Source organism: Vanessa tameamea, chromosome 26, assembly GCF_037043105.1.
Source record: "Vanessa tameamea isolate UH-Manoa-2023 chromosome 26, ilVanTame1 primary haplotype, whole genome shotgun sequence".
Lineage (NCBI taxonomy): Eukaryota > Metazoa > Arthropoda > Insecta > Lepidoptera > Nymphalidae > Vanessa > Vanessa tameamea.
Window position 1 is genome coordinate 2949588 of NC_087334.1, and position 25786 is coordinate 2975373.

At 33.0% G+C, this 25786-nt stretch overlaps 1 protein-coding gene across 11 annotated transcripts in view; it reads left to right on the forward strand.

Moving 5' to 3' along the window:
• Positions 1–25786, forward strand: part of Pmca (plasma membrane calcium ATPase) — a 172159-nt gene that overhangs the window by 94189 nt on the left and 52184 nt on the right. For 9 of the 11 annotated variants that reach the window (XM_064219169.1, XM_064219170.1, XM_064219171.1 and 6 more), the window contains 2 exons: positions 5929–5996; positions 16012–16219. In XM_064219169.1, the coding sequence (XP_064075239.1) occupies positions 16063–16219 (157 nt within the window). In that variant the 5' untranslated portion in view covers positions 5929–5996; positions 16012–16062. Of the gene's footprint in view, positions 1–1564; positions 1842–4571; positions 4606–5928; positions 5997–16011; positions 16220–25786 lie in introns of those variants that run through there. The other 2 variants (XM_064219173.1, XM_064219172.1) reach the window with 2 other exon arrangements.

Here is a 25786-nt window from a genome sequence, read left to right on the forward strand (position 1 = left end):
ACAATTACGAAATATATTTACAAACAATTCAAAGCGTATTCCATATAATATTTTACAGTGTTGTATCTACAGCTTAATAAGTTAGTACTTCTTGGAAAATATAGTGAACTTGCGTTAATGGTGTTATTATTCGTTTAGACCTGCTCTTCGCTTGATTCTCACGATTATATTTAATACTTCTTACTTTTCTTCATGTTTATCCTGCGTATTTATAGTACTTTGAATTCATTCTTGTCTGGTATTAATTTTTATTCATTAAGGTTGCAAATTTGGATCTAAGCTACGCCCAAATTACCGGGTCAAGGCGTACTCCAACGCTAGTTGCCTTTTACGAGACGGGCTCGGCCATCTTTGCATACTTAAGCCTTTTATGAGAAACTGCTAGGACTTTTACCGGCTTCCAGTGGGAAATAGCTGTTCTTAAAGGAATTCCTTAGTACATTACCAAATTCCGTCTCAGTTGTATTCGTTTTCCTAGCTTTGCTTTTATTTAATCCTTAAATTTGGTTTTTATAATACTTGAGACCTAGTTCTAACTAAAATATAATATATGCACAATTTATTTTTAAGCCCACATTGCCATAGAATACGATGAAACAAATTGGATTTATTTAATGGGATCAGTTTTTTCAGGTCAAATATTTGTGCGACTCGCAAATGAAGTATAAATAATATAATACTAAATTGATTTAACAAAATACAATTGGGACATATATATTTAAATATATATATGTCCAAAATTGCAATAATGACATTCAAAATTTTCTTTTAATAAAAATAATTACTCATTCATCGTACATTCGATCACTGGCATTGGCATTTGATAAATATTCTTGCAACATTATCGTCAGATTTATCCTCGCAAGATTTCATTGCGGTAAGGTAGGTCGCAGTTACGTAAGTATTTTATGCGAAGGTTACTAACCGATCCCAAATTTGCGTCAACTGTCAATGTTTTTGTCGATCTACTCACTCGCTATTTTATATACGTTTATTGAGAAATTACGTAATGTTTTAAGTATATTCATAGCGATGTTTCCTTGTTATTAGTTCAAATGTAGAGTAAAAATGGTCATTTTAAAAAGTTAATTTACTTGAAATTAAAAAATAAAAGGTAATTTATTTTTATTTGCTCCACTTCGTTAAAAGATACATGAATATACGTTTGCATAATTTAATATGTAAAATTAATCCGAATAAGATCACCATAATTCGTTATTTATGAATATATAGCAGTAATGAGTACAAGGGACTCGTTGGAATGTAGGAAGTGCATAAGTGGTTTGGGGTAACCTTGATGCAGCAGGCGGCCGCGTCTGCCCGGGCCGACGTTCGATTTTCACTTGGAGCATCAGCGCGCCCCTCTCGCCCGGGTGGGCGTAGTCTTCAGGCCGGTCAATAGCACGATGTCTTCCATCTCGCTCGTTCGCTACTACATCGGATATCTCCGTCTCGTTCCCTCTGGGGATGATTGAATCGTCTGATGCCGCAGGCGCCCCGCGCGCCCCCTCGCCAAGGACGTTCAGTGAATCCGTCCCTCTCTGCCGCGATAGCACGTGTCCCCGTTACTATTTCATAATATAATGTGTGTCCCCCTGGTGCCGCGCGAAAATTCACAAGCAATTATGACTCAAGTGCCTGATGAATTAGGTGACCAATTTGTTGCGTGAAAGGATTGTAGAGCTTCAAGCCATGAATACGCTTTGCTGTAGTGGACAATTAGTTAACCGTGTAGTGATATGGAGATAAGAGACGTGTCAGGGAACATCAGCACTTTGCATTTTCCGTCCTCACTCTCTTGCCTTACTACTGCTCTCAACGTGCTCTCAACGTGCTCTCAGGTATGTTAAATTATTATAAATATTATAGACCTTTTACGATTAAAAGGAAAAAATAAGTGCGTAGCGTTAATATTTTCGTGGTTTCTTTAATTCATACGATTTTTGGTGACAATTATTTTTTTTAAATAAATTTAGTAAAAAACCTCTTTAGTAACCTCTACCTTTAAACTAATTCGCATTGCTTTTGGATTTGTTTTCGGTTAAAAAATCCAAACTCATATATTATTTACGTAAAATGATAACGGAGGATACCATAATTCTAGTTTTATTATAAAATAATTTTTTTACATGCAAAATATTCAATAAATTTCTTCAAACACGTGAAGTCTACCGTAATTTGAATAAAGGGCGTGTCGTGTAATACAATGCATCAGAGAATTGTAGTTATCTAATACACGTTGATTATTTATTTCGTTCTAGATATATTTGATCTTTGAGTGACTATTGAATATACGGAATTAGAATTTATATTCGTTGCTAGGATTCGTATTGATTGTATAGGATAAAAGTGCTGTATTTTTGCAGAGAAATGTCACTGCAGTATCATTATATTTCCATAGAGGCCGCCTGGTCGACGCCAGTTGTCTAGACGCGTAATAATTATATACCGAGCCAAGAGAGGCGGGTTTAGGAGATGTGAGTCATCCAAATTTGTCTCAGGATCGATCTATATCACGTCCATTTGTCGAGAAAGGTCAGAGAGTAATCGAATACGGTCTAATGTTTGCTTTGAAAGCTGTAGAATACGATACGGGGCTTTTCATATCATCGTATTGATTCCTCTATTTTGCGATTTGCTCGAAACCACTTCGAGGAATCAATTCCTCTGAGGTGGCATCATATTTATAATAAAAACTAAAAGACCTCGATTTGTAAAGGTAGCGGTACAGATTTAAGGAGTCAAAACTGTCGTGAATTGTCGAATATTTTCGTTTTATTCGTCAAAAAGTTTTCAATGTTCATTTTTGTTTCATTCATTCGTTTCAGCTTTTATCATAACTTAAAAGAGACTCAGCATTGCGTAATTTGCATAAAAGTAATTTCGAATAAAAATTTCAAGTTACATAACTTTTATAGTCGGTCAAAACTGGGTAGGCTTACAATGGAAGAGACTAACTCCATTAATAGATAGATGCTGTTTGTATGTTATGCTTATGTAACTGGTTGGTTTCAGTAACTTAATATTGTAGTAAAGGGATTGTGTTTGCAAGCCTTCTTCAATTATGTCAAAAACAATAAGGCTATAAACATTTAAGTCTATGGATAGAGTTGTATCGAAATCACAACCTCGATTAGCTCTTTGATCTTCAACGTAATTTATAGAAACATAATATCACTAAAATAAACGAACGTTGTTCTAGATCTATCGATTTTGTTTCGACGAAATATACCTCTTAACATAATAAATCTAATGCACGCTGCTAACGTATCGGTTCCTGTTATATTTCGAATAATACACGCATCGTTTTCGATTACAAGTAAATATGTCGCTATGCATCATAAATTGAGGCTAAACTGTGACATTTTAAATGACATCATCGCCTCCACTATCGTCGAGAACTGATTCACGCTGCATAACGCAAGCAACGTTTCTAGCAACAGTATCATCATAAACATGATCTAAACGGGCTACGGAATAAAACGTCTACTTCAGATCGCGTATGTTTTAAATGTTCTTTGGTTTAATGTAATGTAAGTTAAATAAGGCAATCTGCAAAGGAAAGGTGGAACCGTCATTTTTGTTAAACTCTCGCATCAGTTACAATCATGGTTTAAGTTCGAAGTTCTGCGGAAATTTAAATGACCCAGAAATAAATTCTGACGGATGAAAGTTAACGACTGTAATTAAAACTTTATTTTAAAACCTATGAAACGAATGGAGCTGAATTAAATGATTTTTTTTTTGTCGCATATTAAAAATTCGATGTAACGATTTAATAATGTAGGCTTCGACCGCTGTGCTTACGTTTATGTATTGCCATTTACATAAAATGTTTCGTCTCTCTATGCATCATTTGGAATGTCTGTTCCGTGTGCCAAATTTTTGGCAATTTAGTACATCTATGTCCGGAACTGTGGTCGTTAAGGCAGAAACCCTGGGATCGTTTTATGACCGTTGTAAATATTCTTACAATACTAGCGTTTTTATATTAGTAATAATTACTATTGTTTGTTTTATATTTGCTTTTGTTTAATAAAAAAAAAATCAATGGTTACGCGATAGCAAGGTTTTTATTCATAGGCCGTGAGCAAATTGAAAAATATCCTACGGATATTCGGTTTCTACATTATTAAGACCCTTATATGAATACGACCTTCGCTGCTGTTAGTATTAAATGTGTTGCTGCCTTGACAACATAATACAAAATATATATCTATATAAATGAAGACAGATTTTAAATAGTGAACGTTGTCAGTGATTTGGTAACCTCATTCCTATGACATTTTTCATGATTACTAGATTACTAATCAAGGCTAATAAAACACTATCTATCAGGTACATCCTGTATGTTTTAAAATTATCACAAGCATCTGCTTCAGACTTTATAATACAAACCAGTATACTGATAACTGAAATACAGCCTATTTAATTATTTGCACTGTGATTATTTCGTGACTTTCATTCAATGTCATGTGGAAATATGTTTTCAGTAGTGTCATATCTCTGAAATATCTTGATAACTTGTAAATAATCGTATCTAAGAAAAAGAGGAGATTGAAGTCATTTTAGCTGAAGCTCCTACTCAAGTTGGTCGTGTCATAGGTATTTTTTTTTAAATTTAATATGTGCGAGTGATCTGTCAAGCGTTTTTATTCTTGAATTGTATAATAGCAACGAACGTATTTTATAGAAGTGCAACCGAAGGATATTAATAATAAAACAGTTTATTAAATACTATACTAAATACGTATTGAAGTGAGGGATCATACTAATCATAAATTACGAAATATACTCATCAGATATTCTATCGCCGAACAACAGTACTCAGTATTGTTGTGTTCTGGTTTGAAGGGTTAGTGAGCCAGTGTAACTACAGGCACAAGGGACATAACATCTTAGTTCCCAAGGTTGGTGACGCATTGGCGATGTAAGGAATGGTTAATATTTCTTACAGTGCCATTGTCTATGGGTGGTCGTGACCACTTACCATCAGATGGGTTCAAATGGTCGTCCGACAATATTTACCATAAACATAAAAATAAATGAAATAACTCTAAATAAACTGTAAATGGTTTGAAAAAACCACTAAACGAGCCGGCCTGGTGTATAATGTGTTCTCGATGTTATAAAGAAAAATTGGTCCTATCGATAGGATAAAACACGTAAGATAATTATTTAAACGTAGTGAACAGTGAAGCCTCCGAAAATACATACCTATGTACATATATTTAACTAATGCTTTACTCAGCGTCAGGCAAATATTTGTGTTGCCCGGGTCCTAAGACGTTAACCGTAATTGATAATTTGAACTGTTTTTTTGTACTTTCAATTCAAACATTGAACTGTATGAAAAATATACTGAAGACGGTTTTATTCCAATTGTTTCCAATATCTTCGTGTTTTCTTTATTCAACGCCTTTCAAACATACTGCGGAATACTGTATTTCCTTTAAATACATTGCATAATCATGGCTCATACTTAAAGATTCCATCTATATCCAAATACCAGGAATTTGTATTCAACTTACTCTGTTTTTGAAGTCTTCTTGTTAACCATTCCCTGTTATCGTGCTAATGCGTGTAATGGAACGTAATATTGTTTAAAGCGATATATTCAATAAAATCGATTAATAAATAACCAATAATCTTCGCTATTGCATTGATCGTCTTGATTTCAAAATGTAACCGAAAACGCCGAATACAACGGAAAATTCACACGGACAATTTTCACAATCCAATAAGCACACGATTCCTACGCAAGTTACATAACGTTGAACATTAAATCGATAGAATTCTGGTGATTTAATAATAAAACGTAGCGTGTAATATTCGTCATATACGTTTTATACAAAGTAGTTCGCTAAATTAACTGAAATTTATCGATGTTTTCGTACATAATGTAAAAGTTTTATTTGTTCTTTTCAGGTCGCCACCTGCAGCATAATAGGGAGCCATACGCCTCGGCGGAAAGACGGGTGCGACACGCACTCGTGGTATGTATAAACATTGTGAACGAATATTTTCGTGCCTTCAATTTACTTTCTATTAAGAAAATTATAAGCGATATCCACGAACAATTTGTTAAGCCTTGACCTTATGATTATAATAATCGTTGTTACATTTGTGGAAAACTAGTTTCTGACCGCGGCGTGTTAGTGGATGTGGAGTGTACACGTGTTAGGGATAAAAAAGTAACCTATTCGCTACTCCAGACCATAATCGATCTTAGTGCCAGTTTAGCTGTTCTGGCATGAGTAAGTTACAAACATCCGTCCATCCCACTTGCGCATTTATAAGATATTGATCATGATTCGATGCTTGAAGTTTTATTAATTATTTCTAAAAACGAAAATTTATTTTTAAAATTACCTGTTATATGATACTTTTATCTCACTTCAAATCTTAAATAAAGAAAAGATTTCATATTAAGCCTTTAAATAAACTACTCGTCCTCGTTTAGTTCTTATATAAGTGAGAGATAAAATTAGCCTTCTATTGTATTTTACTTTTTCGGTTAAACAATTCCGTTTGTATATTACTCGCTTTTCGACTGCTAATGTTAGACATGCCACTACTATTTCTATACAATATCCGATTACCAGACATCGACATTTATCAAAGGCCTCTATTTTCGTCACTAAATCAGTAAACCTATAAATGAATAATACCTCTTTTGTGTTCATTATATTAAATATTGCTTAAATTGTATTCATAAAAATTTAAGGATTTATTTTAGGAAATGTAGCACTGTAAATTTTAGAAGGTCTGACAACTTTTAACGATAACAGTTCTCCTAGCGACAATTAGAATGTGGACCCTTTTAATCAATTATGTTAGTCAGGGACCATGCTTGTCACGTCTTTGCTGCCGGACGAAGTATACGTAAATTGAATTTAGTATTAGGGCTCCTAAATAGAGGCGCTGTTTCGAGTATGTTGCCGTTTGATGGTTCCATTTTTAAGTCGAGATATTTCGAAAATATGTTCACGTTGGCCACATCTTATAAAACAGACGGAAATGCTAATTAATCATACAAAAAAATATTTGCTTTAAGAAATGACTAGAAATATAAAAAATCATATTTATTAACATTTAAAAAATATTTTATACCAAATTCTAATCCATTACTACTTTTTTTTTTAACTAAAACGAACGATACGTTTAACAAAAGAAAAAAATATACTTTGCTAAACGGGATCTAAGTAATGCTACAACTTATTTATAAGAATGGAATCCCTTGCTGTAGAATAATAGCAGATAAATCTTTTATCATAATATCATTTTCTGCAAATGCAAGACCCAACATTTCTGATGCGGGTATTGTTTCTTTTACGGCTTCGCTGTTACTTCTGTCTTATCATCTTTTACCTCCTCATTTCTATAGTTTTATTTTAGCTTTTCTCTAGTGAATTACCAATAGTGGTGTCATTGGTATATTGTGGGAGAATAATGCAACTTTGAGCAGTGAAATACGCTCATACATTTCTACCAGAGCACACGCTTTGAATGTCTAATATGACCGATGATCGCAGAAATAATAATGTATTCGAACTGCAAACTGTTACCACATAAAGCTGTTACGCAATATAAGGATAAATCTATTTGGCAAATATTCAAGTGCTCAACAATAATTTTAATAATCTCTAATTTAATCTTAACGTTAATTTTGAAGCAATTTCTTTTATAACAAAGGTCGATTCAAGCCTTTTATTTAGAATGGACACGAAACTATAATGACCTAGAACTTAAACAAAGAGAATGGCCATTATTGTTTCTCTTTTTCATCGTTTACGCTTCAACAAAAATGTTTAACGACACACAATAGGTACAAACTACGAATGAGAAGAAACTGTAATCAGGGCTGCGACATTAGACGGTGTACGTTACGCTACATTAAATCCTGGTCAGTGAACTCATAAAGTGTTATGTAATTGACAAACGCATTATCTTGTAAGGTGGAATAGCTTTATTCTCACGTTTAAAATAAATTTCGCATCTTTACTAAAGTATCCTAAATTACCTATAAATGTATCATCAAGTATAAATATATTTTTTTTCATAATTTTATGATTATATACGATGTTGCAAAATTTATTCCTGATTATTACCGAGCCTTCAGTAAATGGCTCCCTAGGGATATAACAAAAATGTAAACTTTTTTAGTAAATAAAATTGTGAATTCCTTTCCTTATCACAAATTATTCGTTTAAATTTTATATAATTTGTATTCGGTTTCTTTAAATTATTCTTTTAAACCATAATTTATATTGTGAGTTTCAATATATATCTTGTATTCATTACAAATAACATAATCTCGTATTTATTACGGCAGCAACGGGTAGAAAACCAAAATTTTTACTTTTTGACTCCAGGAGGCTTTGTGCAGCAAGAACTTGGGCCTCGTTTTGTAAGGACGCTAAATTAATTCGTCTCATAAAAATATTGCTAAATTCAAACATATCGAATCAAGCGATATTCAACTTGATTATATACATGAAAACGTTGACTGAGATCCTAAATTAAATTCTCTCATTATCCAACGAAAATCTCTGCAAAAGTTATCGATACGAATAAGCAAAATTTTCACTTATTTTCCTTTGAAAGCCACTCAAAGTTCTCATTTAAAAATGGTTTATCGGATCGATCATATAATTACTGAGGTTTTTTTTGTTCATCCAGTTAATTAATCGATCCTCCACTGGATAAAAGTTATTCGCATTACGGAACACAATTCCGTGAGCCACGCGTCGAAACGATGGTGTAACTTTTAATGAAGCTCTCTATCTTATAAATAGGGAACCCTGTCTACCCTTATAAAGTTTTTAACCCTTAAGATTAAACTGAAAACTTCATCAATCACGTATACTTGTGTATTTTGCAAAATAGTTCAAAATTAAGAAATTTATATTATGAAATGTTGCGATGGTTGATGGAAATCATGGCAATTAGTTGCCATATTGACTTAACACAACTTCAAATAGATCCTCATGCCAATAAGGTAAATCGCTTCAGTCGAACTCAGTATCTAACATTTAAGCTATTTACCGCCTATGCCTGGCTACTAGGCGTACTGGAGCCGCAGGTCACGAGATAGTGTGATTAGCGGTGATACCGTTGGGGCGACGGTCGTGCACTGAATACCGATCAACCTTTTTCAGTATATGCTTGCCTGGTCGTCTTACCCTTGATTACTTTGGTTTTCTTTTACATTCTGAAGCAATTTCGATTTGTATATTAGATCGTCTCGAAACAACTTGCAAATACAATATCCAATGTTCTAGTATAATACAGACGAAAACTACTGTGTGCTAAATGCTAAATAATATAGTTTAGAACATTATGATCATCAAATTCACCGATTCAAGAGATTTAGATGAGATTATATAAATCCATGGATTAAATTTAAAATTAATTCTTCTAAAAAATAATAGAGAAACAATTTTATGAATGTTATTTGATTTCTTATAAAACGCTCATTCATTCGATAATTTTAGCAGAAAATAAACTTCAATAAGTTGGCATCCGTATCCAATTTATATGAAAAGTGTTCGGAAAATGTTATCGTACAAAGTGTTCAATGCTGTTACGTTGGGCTGCAATGGGACGACTCGCGCTCCAACGCTGTTTGAATTTTAAGATCCTTTTGATCCATGTGAAATATAAAGATTATTGGAATATTACCCGTTTTAAAAAGGTCTTACATAAGAAAACAGGTTTCATTTCGGTTACAGTATTTATTAAATGGGATAATAAAGACTTAAATTCGAACCTATTATTTCCAACTACGAAGGTAAGAAATCTATCAGTGAAAACTGAACTAACAAATATTCTTTTCAAAAGTCGTAAATTCGTAATGCGTATTCCGAATGAACCTTCTTAACGGGTTTCGTTTTCCCCTAACCTGAATACGATGGTGCTTTTCATCACTTTGCTTTCGAAGCTGTAACGATAAAGAAATGGAAAAAGTAAATATTGCATATATATTTTTTCACAATATTTTTCTTAACTATCAAAAGTAAGAGATTCTGAGCGTTTGTAATTCAAATCAGCCCTTGAAAATCATTATGCTCGTCATCCAAAATTAAACCAGCTATCTTATTACTTCAGTTCAGTCTATAGAAGACTTTTTTTGTAATGAATTTTTTTTAATAGAAATTAAAGTTGGCTTAGTCATCTTTATGGCAGGCAGAAAATTCTAGAGTTCAAGACGTCTCTTCGCCTGCAGTTATGCATCAAACATCTTTGTCGATATTGCAATTTCCTTTAAAATGTTATTTTCGTTTTTCACACTTCTTACCTTATAATCAAATCGTTTCAGAAGTCGATATTACTCCCACTGGAAGCTTTTATCAAATATCTCCTTTATAGGTCAATATCTGAGCTGTCTAATGAAAATGTATATTTCAATTTTTAATATTTGAATCTTGGATCCCATGACAACCGCATTAAACACAGACACAGATTGTGTCTTTAAAAATTTTTAATATAAAAATTATATTTTTTAAGCGATGAATCAAAAAATGACGGTAGAACAGTATTTTAGACTTCAGTATAATTGAAGCAGCAATAATCAAAAAGATAATTTACAGTAAATTCTAATAAAGTTTGAAATAGATAATTTACAAATTAAACAACTGTTAATGATTCCTCTAAATCCTCTAGTGTTGTAGCGTTGTTGTTGTAATGATTGTCTGCGCTAGCCTAGAGTTCATTACTAGTTTCGCTATCAGATTCCCGCAAGTACTAAAATATCCAGATAACAATAAACTGTACCACGATAATTCAGCTTCCTGTTTATTTTGACTCGTGTTTGGACCGCTTCAAGCGCCAGATCTCACGATAGTCACACTCGCTCAGTCTATTTCAATTAAATCGCTCTTGAAGTCTTGAACTTATAACAAGATTGTTGTAACGACCGTCACAGTTGGCAAGCCGAGTTTAGTTAGCTTAATGATGTTTAAGTACCTATAGCACACTAGCACGCTTGTGCAGCTTGAAGAAATTGTTAACTTGCTTTGACAAGTGTGATTGAAAACATTTGTAATTCTAAAAGCCTGTAAATTCGTAAATCTTATTTAAGAAAGAAGGAAACGTTGTTAATTGGTTCGATAGTTTTTATTGTAAATTCACGTTACAAGAAAAATAGTTTATTTTTTCTTTGTAAATATGGTTCGCATATTATAGTGTTGTTTTAAGAGACGTTATTTTTGTAAAGTGCATGAAATCAAACACGTAAGAGCCTCAACCACCCATATGGTCATATGGGACCAATCCACCGGAAACATTATCGAAGAATATTACTGTTTCTATATCTCACTTTACTTCTATTTTAATCCATTCATCTTTATTTTCTTCGTTGGTTCATCGTATTTCGATTCTTAATTGAATTTCCAAATTATTGGCCAAGATGAAATTCTATTTTCAAATTACGATTAATTGCTGTCATGCTAAAGATTTATATTAGGCTTACTAGCAATTTGCCTAAAGCAATCGACTATTTGCGAAAAGCCAGGTGTGGCCGTGATAAGGCGGCGAAATCACGCGATTCGCCTCTACATCACATCTATTGTAGGTTTTCGCGGTTAAGGCCATTAGTAAGACCAATTTAATGTTTTCCGCTACTTTTGAGCTAATTAATATATCGAACCATATTCTTTTGAATGAAGCTAACATATTAAGGGTAAAAAGAGATTTTGGTTTGTGATAGTTCTTGCCTTTTATTTTTTAAATATCGTGTTTATATAACTTAGTAAATAGCACTCGCTATAAATTGTCATTTCTCTAATCCAATAATGTGTTGTAGGCTCTTTGTTGTTTCTCGTATAGGACAATAAATTCACAGCAACATTTACAAAAGTACTCTGTCAAGTAGAGTAACGGCCATGTTGTTTACCGACTTTTCTCATTGGAATCCAGTTTTAAACGGTAACGTTTTTCCAATTGGAAATCATGACTTGGATGTTATTTATGCGATAGGTTCTTATATTAGTTTGGTTAGGAATATGGAGGTTTCAGAATTAATAGTGTTTTAGCCGAGATGATCCAGTGCTTAGAATGGGTGATAGAATTTAGTGAAATTGTGCTTTAAATGTGCTTTTGTGTTTTGCCGCTAAAAACAAAGCCTAAGCCCAACTTTGAAACATTAACAGACAGTACGTCTGTTATTGTTTAAAGTAATCATATAAAATGTAGAATATATATTCGTTTAATAACCTTGTCTAACAAATAATTTTAAAGGATTTTCATTACTTTAATATTGGGATTTTATATCCTTTAAAAAATAATATAGAAAGCCATTACGACATCTTGCTGAATAATACAGAAACTGTAGACGTTTTATTTTATTAAAATGAAACAACGCTTAGAAAATATTTGCAATGTTATTCTTGAACAATAGTAAAACTGGATAAGTTAGAATAAAAGTAATCGAGATCCCGTGATTTGTGGCTTACGTGGAATCTGAGTCTAACAATAAAACAGATAATATAAACTGAATTTGTTATTCAAGAAAAGTTTTACCTTTGTTTTAAGAGTTCACTGGACGGTTGCGTCATTGATGTGTTTCAAATGTATTTCTGGATGCGAACTGTAATTTCGGTATCTATTGTAGATTTATTGTTTATTCGTACAATAGTGGAAGTCTGTCCTTGTTCTTCTTTCGTATATAAATGTAATTGAGCAAGCGATATTAATGTTTCAGAACACAGCGTTGGATAATGTAACGTTAATTTGTTACATTCTGTTACCCTTTTCACTTTAAGATTTAAACTTCTATTAATTATAGAATTTGATGAAGGATAATATAATTCCTCATTATTTATTTATTAACCTGCTTTTGTCAGATAAAAACCTTTATCGGGTTAGAATAAGCTCCAGAAACTTTTCCATCAAAAGGGGAGGAAACCGTAGACCAATGGTTGTACCTTTAAAAGTCCCATTGTTAGTCTTTATTTTTAGAACATTTATTTTGTTTCATTTGAATTTAAAACATTTATCAGTACATGGCTATCTATTTATAGAAATACTTTGTATTATATAATCAAACCTAACTCTCAAATCTGCAGTACTATCTTTCAATTAATCTTAACTGTTATCGATCTTACAGGTACGGTAATACCACCTTGTTAAACTTTAACATGACCTTTAGGTATCAATTCTTCTTTTAAACCTGATCTAACATCGATTAGTGCAGATTGATTTGGGGCGCTTTCAATCAAGTTTGTTTGCCCGATCGTGCCAAGTTTGCTGGAACACGATGATTGACCCATTTGACCAGAATTCTACACATGCTGCGATATTAACACCTGAATTAGCTATTGTATTAATTCGATAACCATCTCAAGAGATACAGCAACCGTGATGTTTTGAATAAGTTTATTTAAAATTACTTTATCCATTCCCCTGGCAGATACAATATATTCTCTGACTGTACTTAAACAGTTTATTTCAAGGAAAGTCAAATAAAGTTCGAGTTATTGAATTGCTCAAAGTTTGTTTCAGCAGAGTAATACAGTCTCAAACTTTAGCTACAGTTTTCAAAAAATCACAAAACACCCAATGCAACTGAGATTATTGAAAACCCTTAACTATTTATAGTAGATCGCAATATTTTCTACTATGAAGTCGTTCGTAATAACGCTATTTTGAAAAGCACTTCATTATGCTGACTTGTTAAGGGAAACGTAAATTTTGTATTTACATTACTTATATGCATTGAATGTTAGAAATCAGTGAATTTCAAAGGATCTTGACTCGAAGTACTAAGCGTGCAAAATCTAACAAAGATAGGCACTCAACCGACCTAATTGCCGGCTGTTCAAAGACACTCAACCTCGATGCTGTACTAGCGGGTGCCACTTGTCACCTCCCCACTAGTAGTGTTTAGTTTAATAGCACAATAACTATATAATAAGATCTCTAAAAAATTTTTTTTATTTAATAGTAATTATACGAAGAAACAAAAGAAAGACAAAGAAAAACTACAAATTTGTTTGTCACACCAAAAGTTCAATGGTAGTTTAGTTTCTCTAGATTGTTGTCAGTTTATAATGTAAATATTATTATTTAATGAAAATATAACATCAATTACAAAAAAATTACATTCATCTCTATTTTCAAAATTATCTTTAAATCGAGAGAGAAAATAATAAAAATATGTATATTTATACATTTAATTTCTGTCGAAACGTTAAATGTGTTTCACAACGAGTATCATATCTAACTTTATACTTTAAAAAGTAGTTTATACGTTGCGTATATTTCTATACTTCGCCATTAGCTGAGAATTCTAAACTTCCTCTCGAAACGTTTGTGTATTCATAAAAGGTAGTGGAACTTCTTCGTGTCTATATTTTGACTTCTCTTTAAAAAGTTTCAATCATTCAAATGCGATTCCTGCCATTCCATACGTTTAGTTGATTTTAAATATAACATAAGTTTTATTTGAACCATTTAAAAATACGCCAAAAGAGAGAGTTACGATATATTTTGCAAGTTGTCTTTTAAATTTATTGCACACAATAGTAACGTTTGTCCCTTTTTCGTGTAAAAGCGTACGAGAACAGGCTTTTTATTAACTCTCCTAAAATATGCAGGGTACTGCAACAAATATCCGTCAGTTCTGTTTATGGGTCGTAAAGACCGCTAACAGGCTACAGGTGTGTTCTGTTTAATTTTTTTTTTTTGTCTGTTTAATTAACAGCTACGTGTATTGTAGTCTGTTTGTATTTATAATGGAATTAGATTGCTCTGTGTCGTGACTTCAAAGCGTTTCCTCTGAGTTGGCTGGCTCGAACGCGAATATAAAACGCACAGTGATTGAAATTTTGCCGGTGGATATTTTTCAATTAAATAAGGAATCGATGTATGAAAAAAATATAATTTCCCTCATTGCTGTACATAGCATTTTAACATTTATGACTTTAATTATAGACGTGTCTCTTTCTGTCATCATAGATTTGAAAGAGACATAGCACTGCTTTACTACCTTTTAATAACATTTATAGGTTAGGCCGTCAGTCATTGATATAACAAGTAATGTAAATATTCAATAAATTACCAAAAGCGTATTTTCGAAGATTTATGAGATCCATCAAGAGGATAGGTGAAATATGCCTTTGTGACTGGTTAATGGTGACGCTACTTAATAAGTGATTGCGTTTCCCACTATCCAGTTTCAGTATCTAGTATTTGAAGATTTATGGTTGGATGGATGGTTGTGCGAGTAATCAATTGAATTACAATTGATACGATTTTTATGGCTAAAAAATTCATGTCTTGAACATTTTTTCTTTACTCTTCCCATTTTTTTTTTATGAAATTGAATACAATCGTCGTGAATTCAAAACTCGTCGAAAAGATACTGAACTAATTAATCTTTTCCTGTTTATATAATAAATTATTTGATATAAATGTAGAAATAACACAGCTAAAGAATTATTGCAACTCAGCGCTATGTGATGACGTAAAATGTCAATAATTTCCTCTGAACGGTCTGGTGTACTATGTAGGGCGACGCATCTCTTATCTCTATTGGATGTCACACTATCTCCCTTTCTCCCTCCCTCCCCCTGTTTAATTATTCACTGCGTGACAGTAAAATGCAATCGAGGTGATAGAGAAAACAACAGTGAATTGTTAGATGCTACCGTAATTAAAGAGCTCTTGAATTATGCAGAGAATCCACTTCTAAAAACAGTTTGGATACCGCATAAATCTGTGTTAATCAGATCTCTCTGGGGTGGTTTAATTACAACGGGTAGTTACGGATTTAAATATAGAATATGACATTTTAATCCGAAAATTCCCTAGGTATATTTTATACCTATAGTTTCTTCAACCTACCCGACAAATATTGAACGAAAATTTTATCAACGTGACCAAATAAATCGGACTTAGTAATATATTTTTCTAAAAATAGATTGTTTGCTAGGTTACAAAAATTAGAAGTAAAATATTGTTATAAACTCTAAAGAATACTTGACTATGTTAAAATAAACTTTGTTTCAGATCTAGTGGGTGGTCGGGCGTGGTGCGGGCGGCGGCCGCGAGCCCGGCACCATGGCTACGGTGGAGGGGCGGCCGGCGCAATATGGCGTCACCCTTCGGCAGCTGCGCGAGCTGATGGAAACTCGCGGAGCCGAGGGGCTAGCCAAGATCAACGCGCTCGGCGGACCTCAGGATTTGTGCAAAAAGCTCTACACATCGCCCACAGATGGTTTGTACCACTTTATATAATCTAGCCGCATTTTTCGAAGACGCACTCAAATAAATCTAAACGCAGTCCCAAAACCTTATATATAAGTAAAAGACACCAGACGTAAATGGTCGTCTCCTTTATATGCTGTTCAATAGCAACGACAAACTATTTAATTACAAAAAACAGTAATTATTCATTTATTTATTAATTCACCATTTAAAGTCTGTTATTACAATTATATTGTAGTCCTTAATAATTTAAATAAAATAATATTAAAAACGCTCCATGATTAAAGACTGTTTAATATTTTTTGTTAACACGTATTGGAAAAGTAGTAAAAGTTCATGTAAATATGACGTGCGTACTTCGCATACGGCCTTCGCGTGACATTACCTACTCAGTTTCCCCAGAATAAGCTTGCCCCAGAATAAGGTCAACGATATACCAATATTTTATTAAAATAATAAAATATAGTATACAGCATTGAAATGTCACATTGCTTGTCAAAGGTTTCCTAATCCCTTATGAAGATGGCTTTGGTGTTTGTTCTGCCAGCGTGAAGCTGCTCAAATGATGGTTGGTTGATACACATGTAGCAGATTCTCATCCAAAACCTCAAAATTCCTCATGAATGTTCCCCAACTTGTATGAGTAAATTACTTCATACAAACAAATTAATAACACTAAAATTAACCGATGTCGGCCTGAGTTTGATTCCACTATTTTCTGGTAAGATTCACATGTTCGAGGCACTTTAATTAATATTTGAATTAAATCCTTCGTTATTATTCAAACGGTATTATGATTGGTTAGATACCAATCCGACACATGCCCACGTGACCGCATTGTTTAAGCATTACATAGACACCAAAAGGAATACTAAAACAATAAACCTATTTAAGACGCCGTCATTGTACAGTTATCTATTAGTCATTTATTCATGCAACTTCTAAGGTTCGAGGTGTTGACTGAAATAATAAAAAAACTGTCAAGAGTTTCGATCAACGAAAGCATTTCTTGTGTAATAGTTTCCGCTCAAGGCTCCGCCCGCGTTTGAGGTTAGGTTTTTATTTCTTTTAAGAGCCGAGATGGCCCAGTGGTAAGAACGCGTGCATCTTAACTGACGATTGCGGGTTCGAATCCAGGCAAACACCACTGAATTTTCATGTGCTTAATTTGTGTTTATAATTCATCTCGTGCTTGGCGGTGAAGGAAAACATTGTGAGGAAACCTGCATGTGTCTAATTTCAATGAAATTCGGCCACATGTGTATCCACCAACAAGCTTTGGAGAAGCGTGGTGGAATATGCCCCAAAACTTTCTCCTCAAAGGGAGAGGCCTTAGCCCAGCAGTGGGAAATTTACAGACTGTTAATATTGTTTTTCTCTACCGTACGTGTATGCAAAATTTCATGGTGGTCGATCAAGTAATTTGGACGTGAAAACCTATCAAACTGAATTTCGCATTTGTAATACTAGAGGATAAATATTATTTATTGAAATGTGCTAAATTATTAATAATAATTGTAAATTTTGATGTCAGCGAAATAATCACGCCATACCTAAGAATATTTAAATGCGACACGAATTAACGTTAATTCAATTTATGAAGCCTTTCGTCGGTAGCCATTTTGAATAAACAATATATTCATTGCAATTTTAACATTTAATTGGAGAATATAACTCTAGATTCAGGGTATGAATTGCTTGCGTTGTTCGTCTAATGGTCATAGGTTCAACCTCGTGTTGGGCCAGACTTAAGTGATAACTTTCCGAAAAAAGTGTTAACAATCTTTTCTCGGAAAGTACGTAAAGTCGCTGGTCCTCCACCTGAACTATTTTTGGTCTTGATGGATTATAAGAATTCAATTGATAGTGCACATACTTGTGCAATTTAGTATGCTCTTCCTAGCTTGTCTCCCTTGAGAATGGTGCCCTAAATAATAATAATAATTTATTCTATCCCACATTACAGACATTACAGTTTAAATGCGTCTTGATAATAAGTAGAATTGTGAGTGGGAGACAGGAGCCCAAACTAGGTTGCCCTGTACTAGGAGTCTCCTGGCTCCCCATCAAGGATATCAACTATTTATTATATATTTTTACATTAAATAGGAAAAAGATCAAGACATGACATGTACATTATTAATTAATAAATTAGGACAATCCTCATTTGAATTAAATCCAATTATTATAAAGATTAAAAACTACTTTATTATAATGACCTAAGACTCCTTCTTTCATTCTTGGGGCAAGGTATCCGTTTCTATAATAAAATTCCGCTGATATTTTAACTTTGCCGATTCATAAATTCAAAAAAATTGTAAAAAATACATCGGTACAGAAGGCGTATTATTCAATACAATATTATATAGATGATAAAAAAGCGTGGAGCTAATACTTGTTGACTTCCAGGTAGAATGAATTATATACTTGTATTTATATACTAGGTATATAATTGTGTTTAACTAACATGACTTTGTATTTTTAAATGTTGAAAAAGAGTTACTCTCGGTAGAATCTGCATTCCGTACCGATGGTAGCTTCACTTAATATAGTTTGTTAAACGATTTAAAAGTGCTTGTAAAAGCCAACTTGAATGAAGTATATTTTGATTTTGACGTCATAATTGAACCAGTCAACTAAAAGAATTAATCAAAATAGTCGGCGAAGTGATACGGGTAATTCCCTAGAGCTGATCCCGCATGTTTCAAATATAAAAATAATATATTGTCTCGTACATCGACCTGCATTCTAGAAATTAATTAAATATTCAGAGTCTCGCAATTTTTGGTAGAAAGTTTTCTTTTGGGAGAAATAATCTTAATAAACGAACCACAGAGAAGATTTTATCTAGACACTTTTGTTAGTATCCTGGGCATATTTTACACCATTATTGCTACGTATGTATTAATTAAAAACTAAAACATAACGTTATAACATCGTCGTATACAGTGATGAAGTAGTATATAATTATATTTACTAGGATTATACTAACTCGGCTACATATTTCGTAGCTCGCTTTGCTAAAGCGTAAAAAACATCTACCTGCCGCTGAGTCTCTGCCTTTTATTGCTATTTGAATACTGTTCTCCTTGATGGAGTTATTGTCATGCAATTAAAGTACAAAAAACCTTTCTGACATTCAACTGCACTTACCAATCTATACAGATCAAAAAGTAACTAGTTTTATACTTATCACTTGACCTTAAGACCTTTTCAGAATTGGTAATTAATGATGTATTGATAAAGTGAAAAATTGTAAATTTGCCAGCTTCGCCTCAAGAGCACCCTCAATAGCCTTATTTGGTTTAGAGTAGCTTTCCAAGATACGCTATCGATGTGACATTATCAGTGAGTCGTAGTCAACGCGCGGAAAATGTTACGATCGGTATCGCGATGGGCAGAGCTTATTTATTGATTTCTCCTACTTACATTTATAGAAACTTGTTACTATGCTATTAGCATTAGAGACATGCTTAACTTACGAAGTAGTCTTTCATATTATAATTTGTTTATTAGATAATACCACATCGATAATTTGTCGTTTTTATTTTTTGATAACGCTGTTGATTCTGTTTGATATAGCAGGAGTTAGGAAAGTTTAAAAATTAGCTTGTACTTCTATGCCACGTACTACGCCAAAGGGAAACTTGAATATATATATATATTTATGGCATTGGTTGGCGGACGAGCATATGGGCCACCTGATGGTAAGTGGTCACCACCGCCCATAGACAAAGGCGCTGAAAGAGTACTGTTATTTGGCGGTAGAATATCTGATGGGTGGTAATTACCCAGATAGGCTTGCACATAGCCCTACCACGAAGTAAATATTGATATTAAGATGTGAACATTTTGGAACTATATAGAACCTGACACAAACCCAATTATTAATATTATATAGGATAATAAACGATAGAGTTGTAGGAATATACTTAAAAGACGAATTGCATCATATTTTTGCGAAGTCGTCTAAAAGAAAAATGTTAGTTAATACATTTAGTTCTGTCTAATTAATTTAGTTTACATATCGTATACGTTGAACGAATGAATGGCCGAATTGGCACCAGTGACATTAATATATCTTCTAATGTTCCCCATGTTATCTGCTTGTGCACAATCTTCTGTTACAGTTTTAATTACTCCGGAAACCTGCTATGTAGTTTTAATGGCGAAGTAATTATCTCTGTTACTCACACGTTGCTCATCAAAAAGTAATTAGCGACAACTCAAATACTCTTACACAGTGAGTCAGGCGCCGTCTTTATTTGAAGACAAAACAAATAACTTTCCAGGATTAGGAGCTTTACGACATTATTAAATTTTCCGATACCGGATGACCTCATAAAACTTCTTAGTACACATTGGAAACAATCGCCATGATTATTTATATTTGCACTAAATAATTTATTATTCCGTTGTTTGGATATCTTAATAAATTGTTATATATTAGATGAAATAAAGAGTTTTCAATCGATTCGATACCCAATTTTTTAATCAGTTCATTCTTTTTAAAAAAAAAAAACGTTTCTATTTAAATAAAGCTTCGAGGTAATACTTTTCGAGGAACATCTACTGCCGCGCCTGGTAACACCAACTCGTATGCCGTGAAGGCAGACGGGATGACACTCTTATGCCTTCATGTCTCCTGACGTGTGAACGTGACACGTAAGCGTGACACCACATACTTCGTTGCTATGTGTATTTTTACATATTTCATTTACTTTATTTTTATTTACTTCTTTAATTGCTTCATTAATAGAATATATATATTTCTTAGTTATATTTTATTTTAGTTTATTTTATTTTAGTTTATTAATTTTTTATTCATGGTTTTGTTTTTTTTTGTTTTTTTTGTTTTGTAACTTGAAATTTTGATTAGTCTTTTATTTGTTTTTTTTTTTTGTGCTTTAATGTATATGTTGCCTTACTGTTCATGCAGTTATCACCTGTAATTGAGGTACCACTTCTTTTATTTTTTTATTTTATGAACTGTGTGCTGTCATGTATCAGTGTGTACTTTGTTGGTGATCAAATAAATAAATAAATAAAAAAAAAAAAAAAAAAAAAAATTAATAAACGTCATTTGATTAACTGTCCTGTGATGGCCACATTTTTATTCAAGTAGTTACCTGTATACACTCATACAATACGTACATTCGTTTCCGAAAATGGGGCTAACTAAAAGCGACGTTACTGGCTTACGTGAATAGCGCGTCATTTATTACAGCCGTTGTTCCTGATCAATTTAATTTTCGTGTCAGCGCTGGTAATTCTCTGTCGTTGCCGAATAAAGCGCTAAGCTCGGTTCATCGAACCCAGATCGATACGGAAGGTCTTTTTAAAGCCTGAGTGATACTATGTACAGAACGTTGACTTTACCGAACTGGGTTATGTACATAGCAACGAATTCGATCGTTTTGATCTCCCATCAAATAAATTAACTCGTGAATAAATATTTACTATTTCAAGATATTGGATAATCGTTTTATACAATACGTTCGATGTCTATTTGTTTGGAAAAAAAGTTGTAATAAATTAATAATCCAATTGTATCTAGATATATACATTCTTCACTATGGGGTCCTTGAATTATTATTCGTATTACAGTTATGTATATAAAATTAAAAAAAAAAGAAAACGATGTCTGTAATAATGTTCATTTACTTATCATATAATTCCAAATGGTTATAAATTAACTTCCGAGATATATTGGCAGCCGTAAATATAATGTAAATTTAAATGTCGTTTTCGATGCGCGCGTCTTTCTTGTATTAATTATTATCTTAGAAACGCTTGAGTCTCAGTATTTAGAGAAGAGAAACTTAGAACAGTTTAAACTTTATTCTCCGAATGATTATTTTGTTTTTCTGCTCTAGATTAATATATAACTTAAATAGTTGTCGCCCGCGGCTTCGCTCGCGTTTAAGGGAGTCGGTTGTCATGTGTTAGACAAAAAAGTAGTCTATGTCCTTCCTTGGAGTTCAAGTTTCCTTCGTATCAAATTTCATCAAATTCGGTTCATTCGTTTGGTAGTGAAAGAGCGACAGACAGACAGACATACAGAGACTTTCAAATTTAAAATATTAGTATAGAAGTATAGATAATTAGTTTCTATTTGTGAGCCGAGATACTACAATTTTAACCGAAGAAGACGGGATCACACCATGTAGGCACTACAGAATTTTCATGCGCTTAATTTATTTTCATAATACCATGTTCATGTGACAGAAGCTAATCCGCCTCATATTGGCTGTTCTTAATGAAACAACTATTGTTCTTATAATATTCATGATTTTTTTTTTACATGACGAAGACCTAGGTCTCAGGTTAACGGGCTTACATAAGTACACACAGTAACCTCATTTCTTAATCAGCTTCGATCAAACATGCATCGATTATCTGGGTCAAGTTCGATGCTAAGGGATGAGTGAAAGGGTAGGTAGCTATCATATACATCACGCTCTATTTTCATTTTACAAGGTGAAACGTTGACTGAATTCATATTCATTAATCCGATTTCAATGTTTCGCTTTTCATTGTTATCATAATTGTATTTAACTAACATGACTGTATTTTTAGATGTTAGAGTAACTACTGAGTTTCTTGCCGGTTCTTTTCGGTAGAATCTACATTCCGAACCGGTGGTAGCTTTACTTTAAATAGTTTGTTAAATGACGATTCAAAAGTGCTTGTAAAAGTTGTTGTATATGTGAACGACAAAGGGATATGAACTTTGGGCATGATTTAAATTAAAAAAATGAGCTTCTAATATGATGAAATATTTTAAATTGCATAAACAAAATGTATTTAAATTTCAATATGCATAAGAAAAAAATATCTTTCTAAAGTTGCGTGTACTGAAATAGAATATTCAATTATAGAATAAAATGTGTTGTATCGTAAATATGTAATCATGAGTTTATCCGGAATAATTTTAACCAGTCACGCGATACGACTCCGAAACATAAATATTATTGCTTTATCGGTGCTTTTATAAATCGTAATAACAATTGCTATCAACATTTACAACGATTGTAGTAATAAACGTTAATCCGTAATAAAATCTGCGAGCGATGTTCATCCGAACGTCAACAGCGATAGTAAATAATTGAAAGGGAGCCGAGTGGTTCCTCGGTTTCTTTTAAACCCTAATATACTATTTTATAAATTCGTCGAATTAACTCATAGAGTATTTATAGTGTTCAAAACGTCGGGTCGAAAATGTTTCTGAATTTTTTTATGTTTTCTACTTGTTTACCAGGGCTGTGTGTATTATTATATAAAGTTTAATGAATATAAATATATTTGCAGATAATCATTTGCACAAGTGTTTTTAAAATATGATGTCATTATCAACAGAACTATAAAATGAAAATTAGTCAGAAAGATGCACACGAACTTCGCGTCCGCTTTTGTAAATGATATTGTAATTAAAGTGAATTCATTTTCAAGCGGTTTCGCTCCCTTTGTGTTTGGTCATAAAGACGTTGTTTCCTTGACGTTTGTTTGCTTATTCTTTGCCGGTGATAGATCGTTCCTGTCAACTGTTCGTCGTAAAATGTTCTCAGCAAACGAAAAATGATCTCCGTCGCCTTCCTCCGAAATAACGTCTTTATCTAACGTAAAATGTCTTATTACTGATCTTTTCTCCAGGCTCGGAACACTCATTCACCTAGATTAAAACTCCGGTGCAAATTTTAAAAGGTATGGCACCGTGCCAAATCGTCCATTACGCTTTAATGACTGTGCGTAAGAAAGTTTTCGATCAGACGGCAGGTGAATTTGGGATGTTGATTAGTATTCACGAACACATAAATACACCAAAATTAAAAATACCATCGTCCATAAAATTACATTGTAATGTATTTTACATAGAAATTGCAAAAATAAAATACTACAATAAATTGATGACTGACACAAACCTTTTAAAAGTAAATATAAAGCTGATTTAAAAGGATCTTCTTGAATTGGACAACCTGTTTATTGAGAAAGGTTATAGGTCACATAAACAAAACGCTACAACCCGAGGGGACGCAGTAGTGACGTGTAGGTCGGGTGTAACCGCTAGTAGCCAGAGTAAAATATATATAATAACTACAGTATCTATAGTCCACACCACTTACTGTCGTCACTAAACGCTGTCACGTATCAAATTATGCGGACCTTGTACTATAATTGAAATAAGTAATGCTCCAAGCGAAATGTAATACGGTTTTTATGTGGTCATCGGATTAATTTATTCAGTGTCGTTATCATTTGTAATATCCTAAGCTTCAAATTTTTGTTCAATATTTTTTTCGTTACTAGAGTTTTGTATAGAGCCTATAACTTTGTGGAATCAGGTCACAGGATTAAACTAAATGTCAAACTGGCAATGTCAATATGATAATATTCTTCGTGACTTAATCTGTTAGAAGATATATTTATTAGATTAATAATGCCAATTACAGTTTATAATTTATTAATATTTTATTGTGGATAAGTTTCCATTGAATTTACCGTACTCCTGCACGAAATTATTATTTGGAACACACATACTGAACGCACCCGTAAATGTCAAACATGGCCGCCCGTTGAACTTCGTAGAATTTTATGGATTTAATATCGAAATATCTCGATTGTACGAATTTTGCGGATGTGTGTTGTCTGTGTATTAAAAAAAATCATAATTTTTTTAACGATCTATAATTTTGGATAGGGTTCGGGTCTATCGCAGACTTGAACGAAATTATAAATATAGATAGATAGCAAACGAATTATTTCTCAATCAATCAATAACTCATATTCAGTCTGTTTTTAATATATCACAAGAATCATGAATTAATCGTATCGTAGTAATATTTGAATGAATTCGTACAAAAGAACAATTCAATTATAAAAAATATGACTTCCTAATGCATCCCAAAGCAAGCCAGCGCAACTTGACTTAACCGGAATAGATCCAGATATCAAGGCTGGTCAAATCGCATTAGCTGGTAATCGATGCACACGGCTATTCTCGGTTTTATTACTTCCATTCCACTAGCACTTGATATAGTCGAAGCTTTTACAATAAGGGATTCCAGTCGTTGGACGTGTCTTAGTCGATTTGATTACATCAACGGTGATTCATTACGTTTCATTGGTTATATATATATATAAATTAAATTAATAAACGCTACGTTTACCGATCACGATCGTGACAGACTAGTGTTATTATACGTTATTGAATTTAATGTTTCATGAGAAATTCCTGTGCCTTAAAAATACGTAAAGCCAACCCTTTGCTTAGAGTCTTTTCGATTGTGTCAGATTTGCGGTCCTACCAGATGGTAAGAGTCAGAGAGATAGCTAGACTCCTTTGAGAATGTCAGCCACGGCTGTAATTATGATATACTAAAGTTTATTTATTTAGACATTTGAATTTAACATTTCAAATCATAGCAATGTATACAGCAAAACGAATCTTCGTCTCAATATTGTAAATGTCATGAAAATGGCAGTAATTCTACGATCATCTTTGAATCGGTTCAAGTTTTTGAAGAATCAGTACGATTCCAATCAATTTTTGAACATCGAAAATTTCAATCCACTTGAA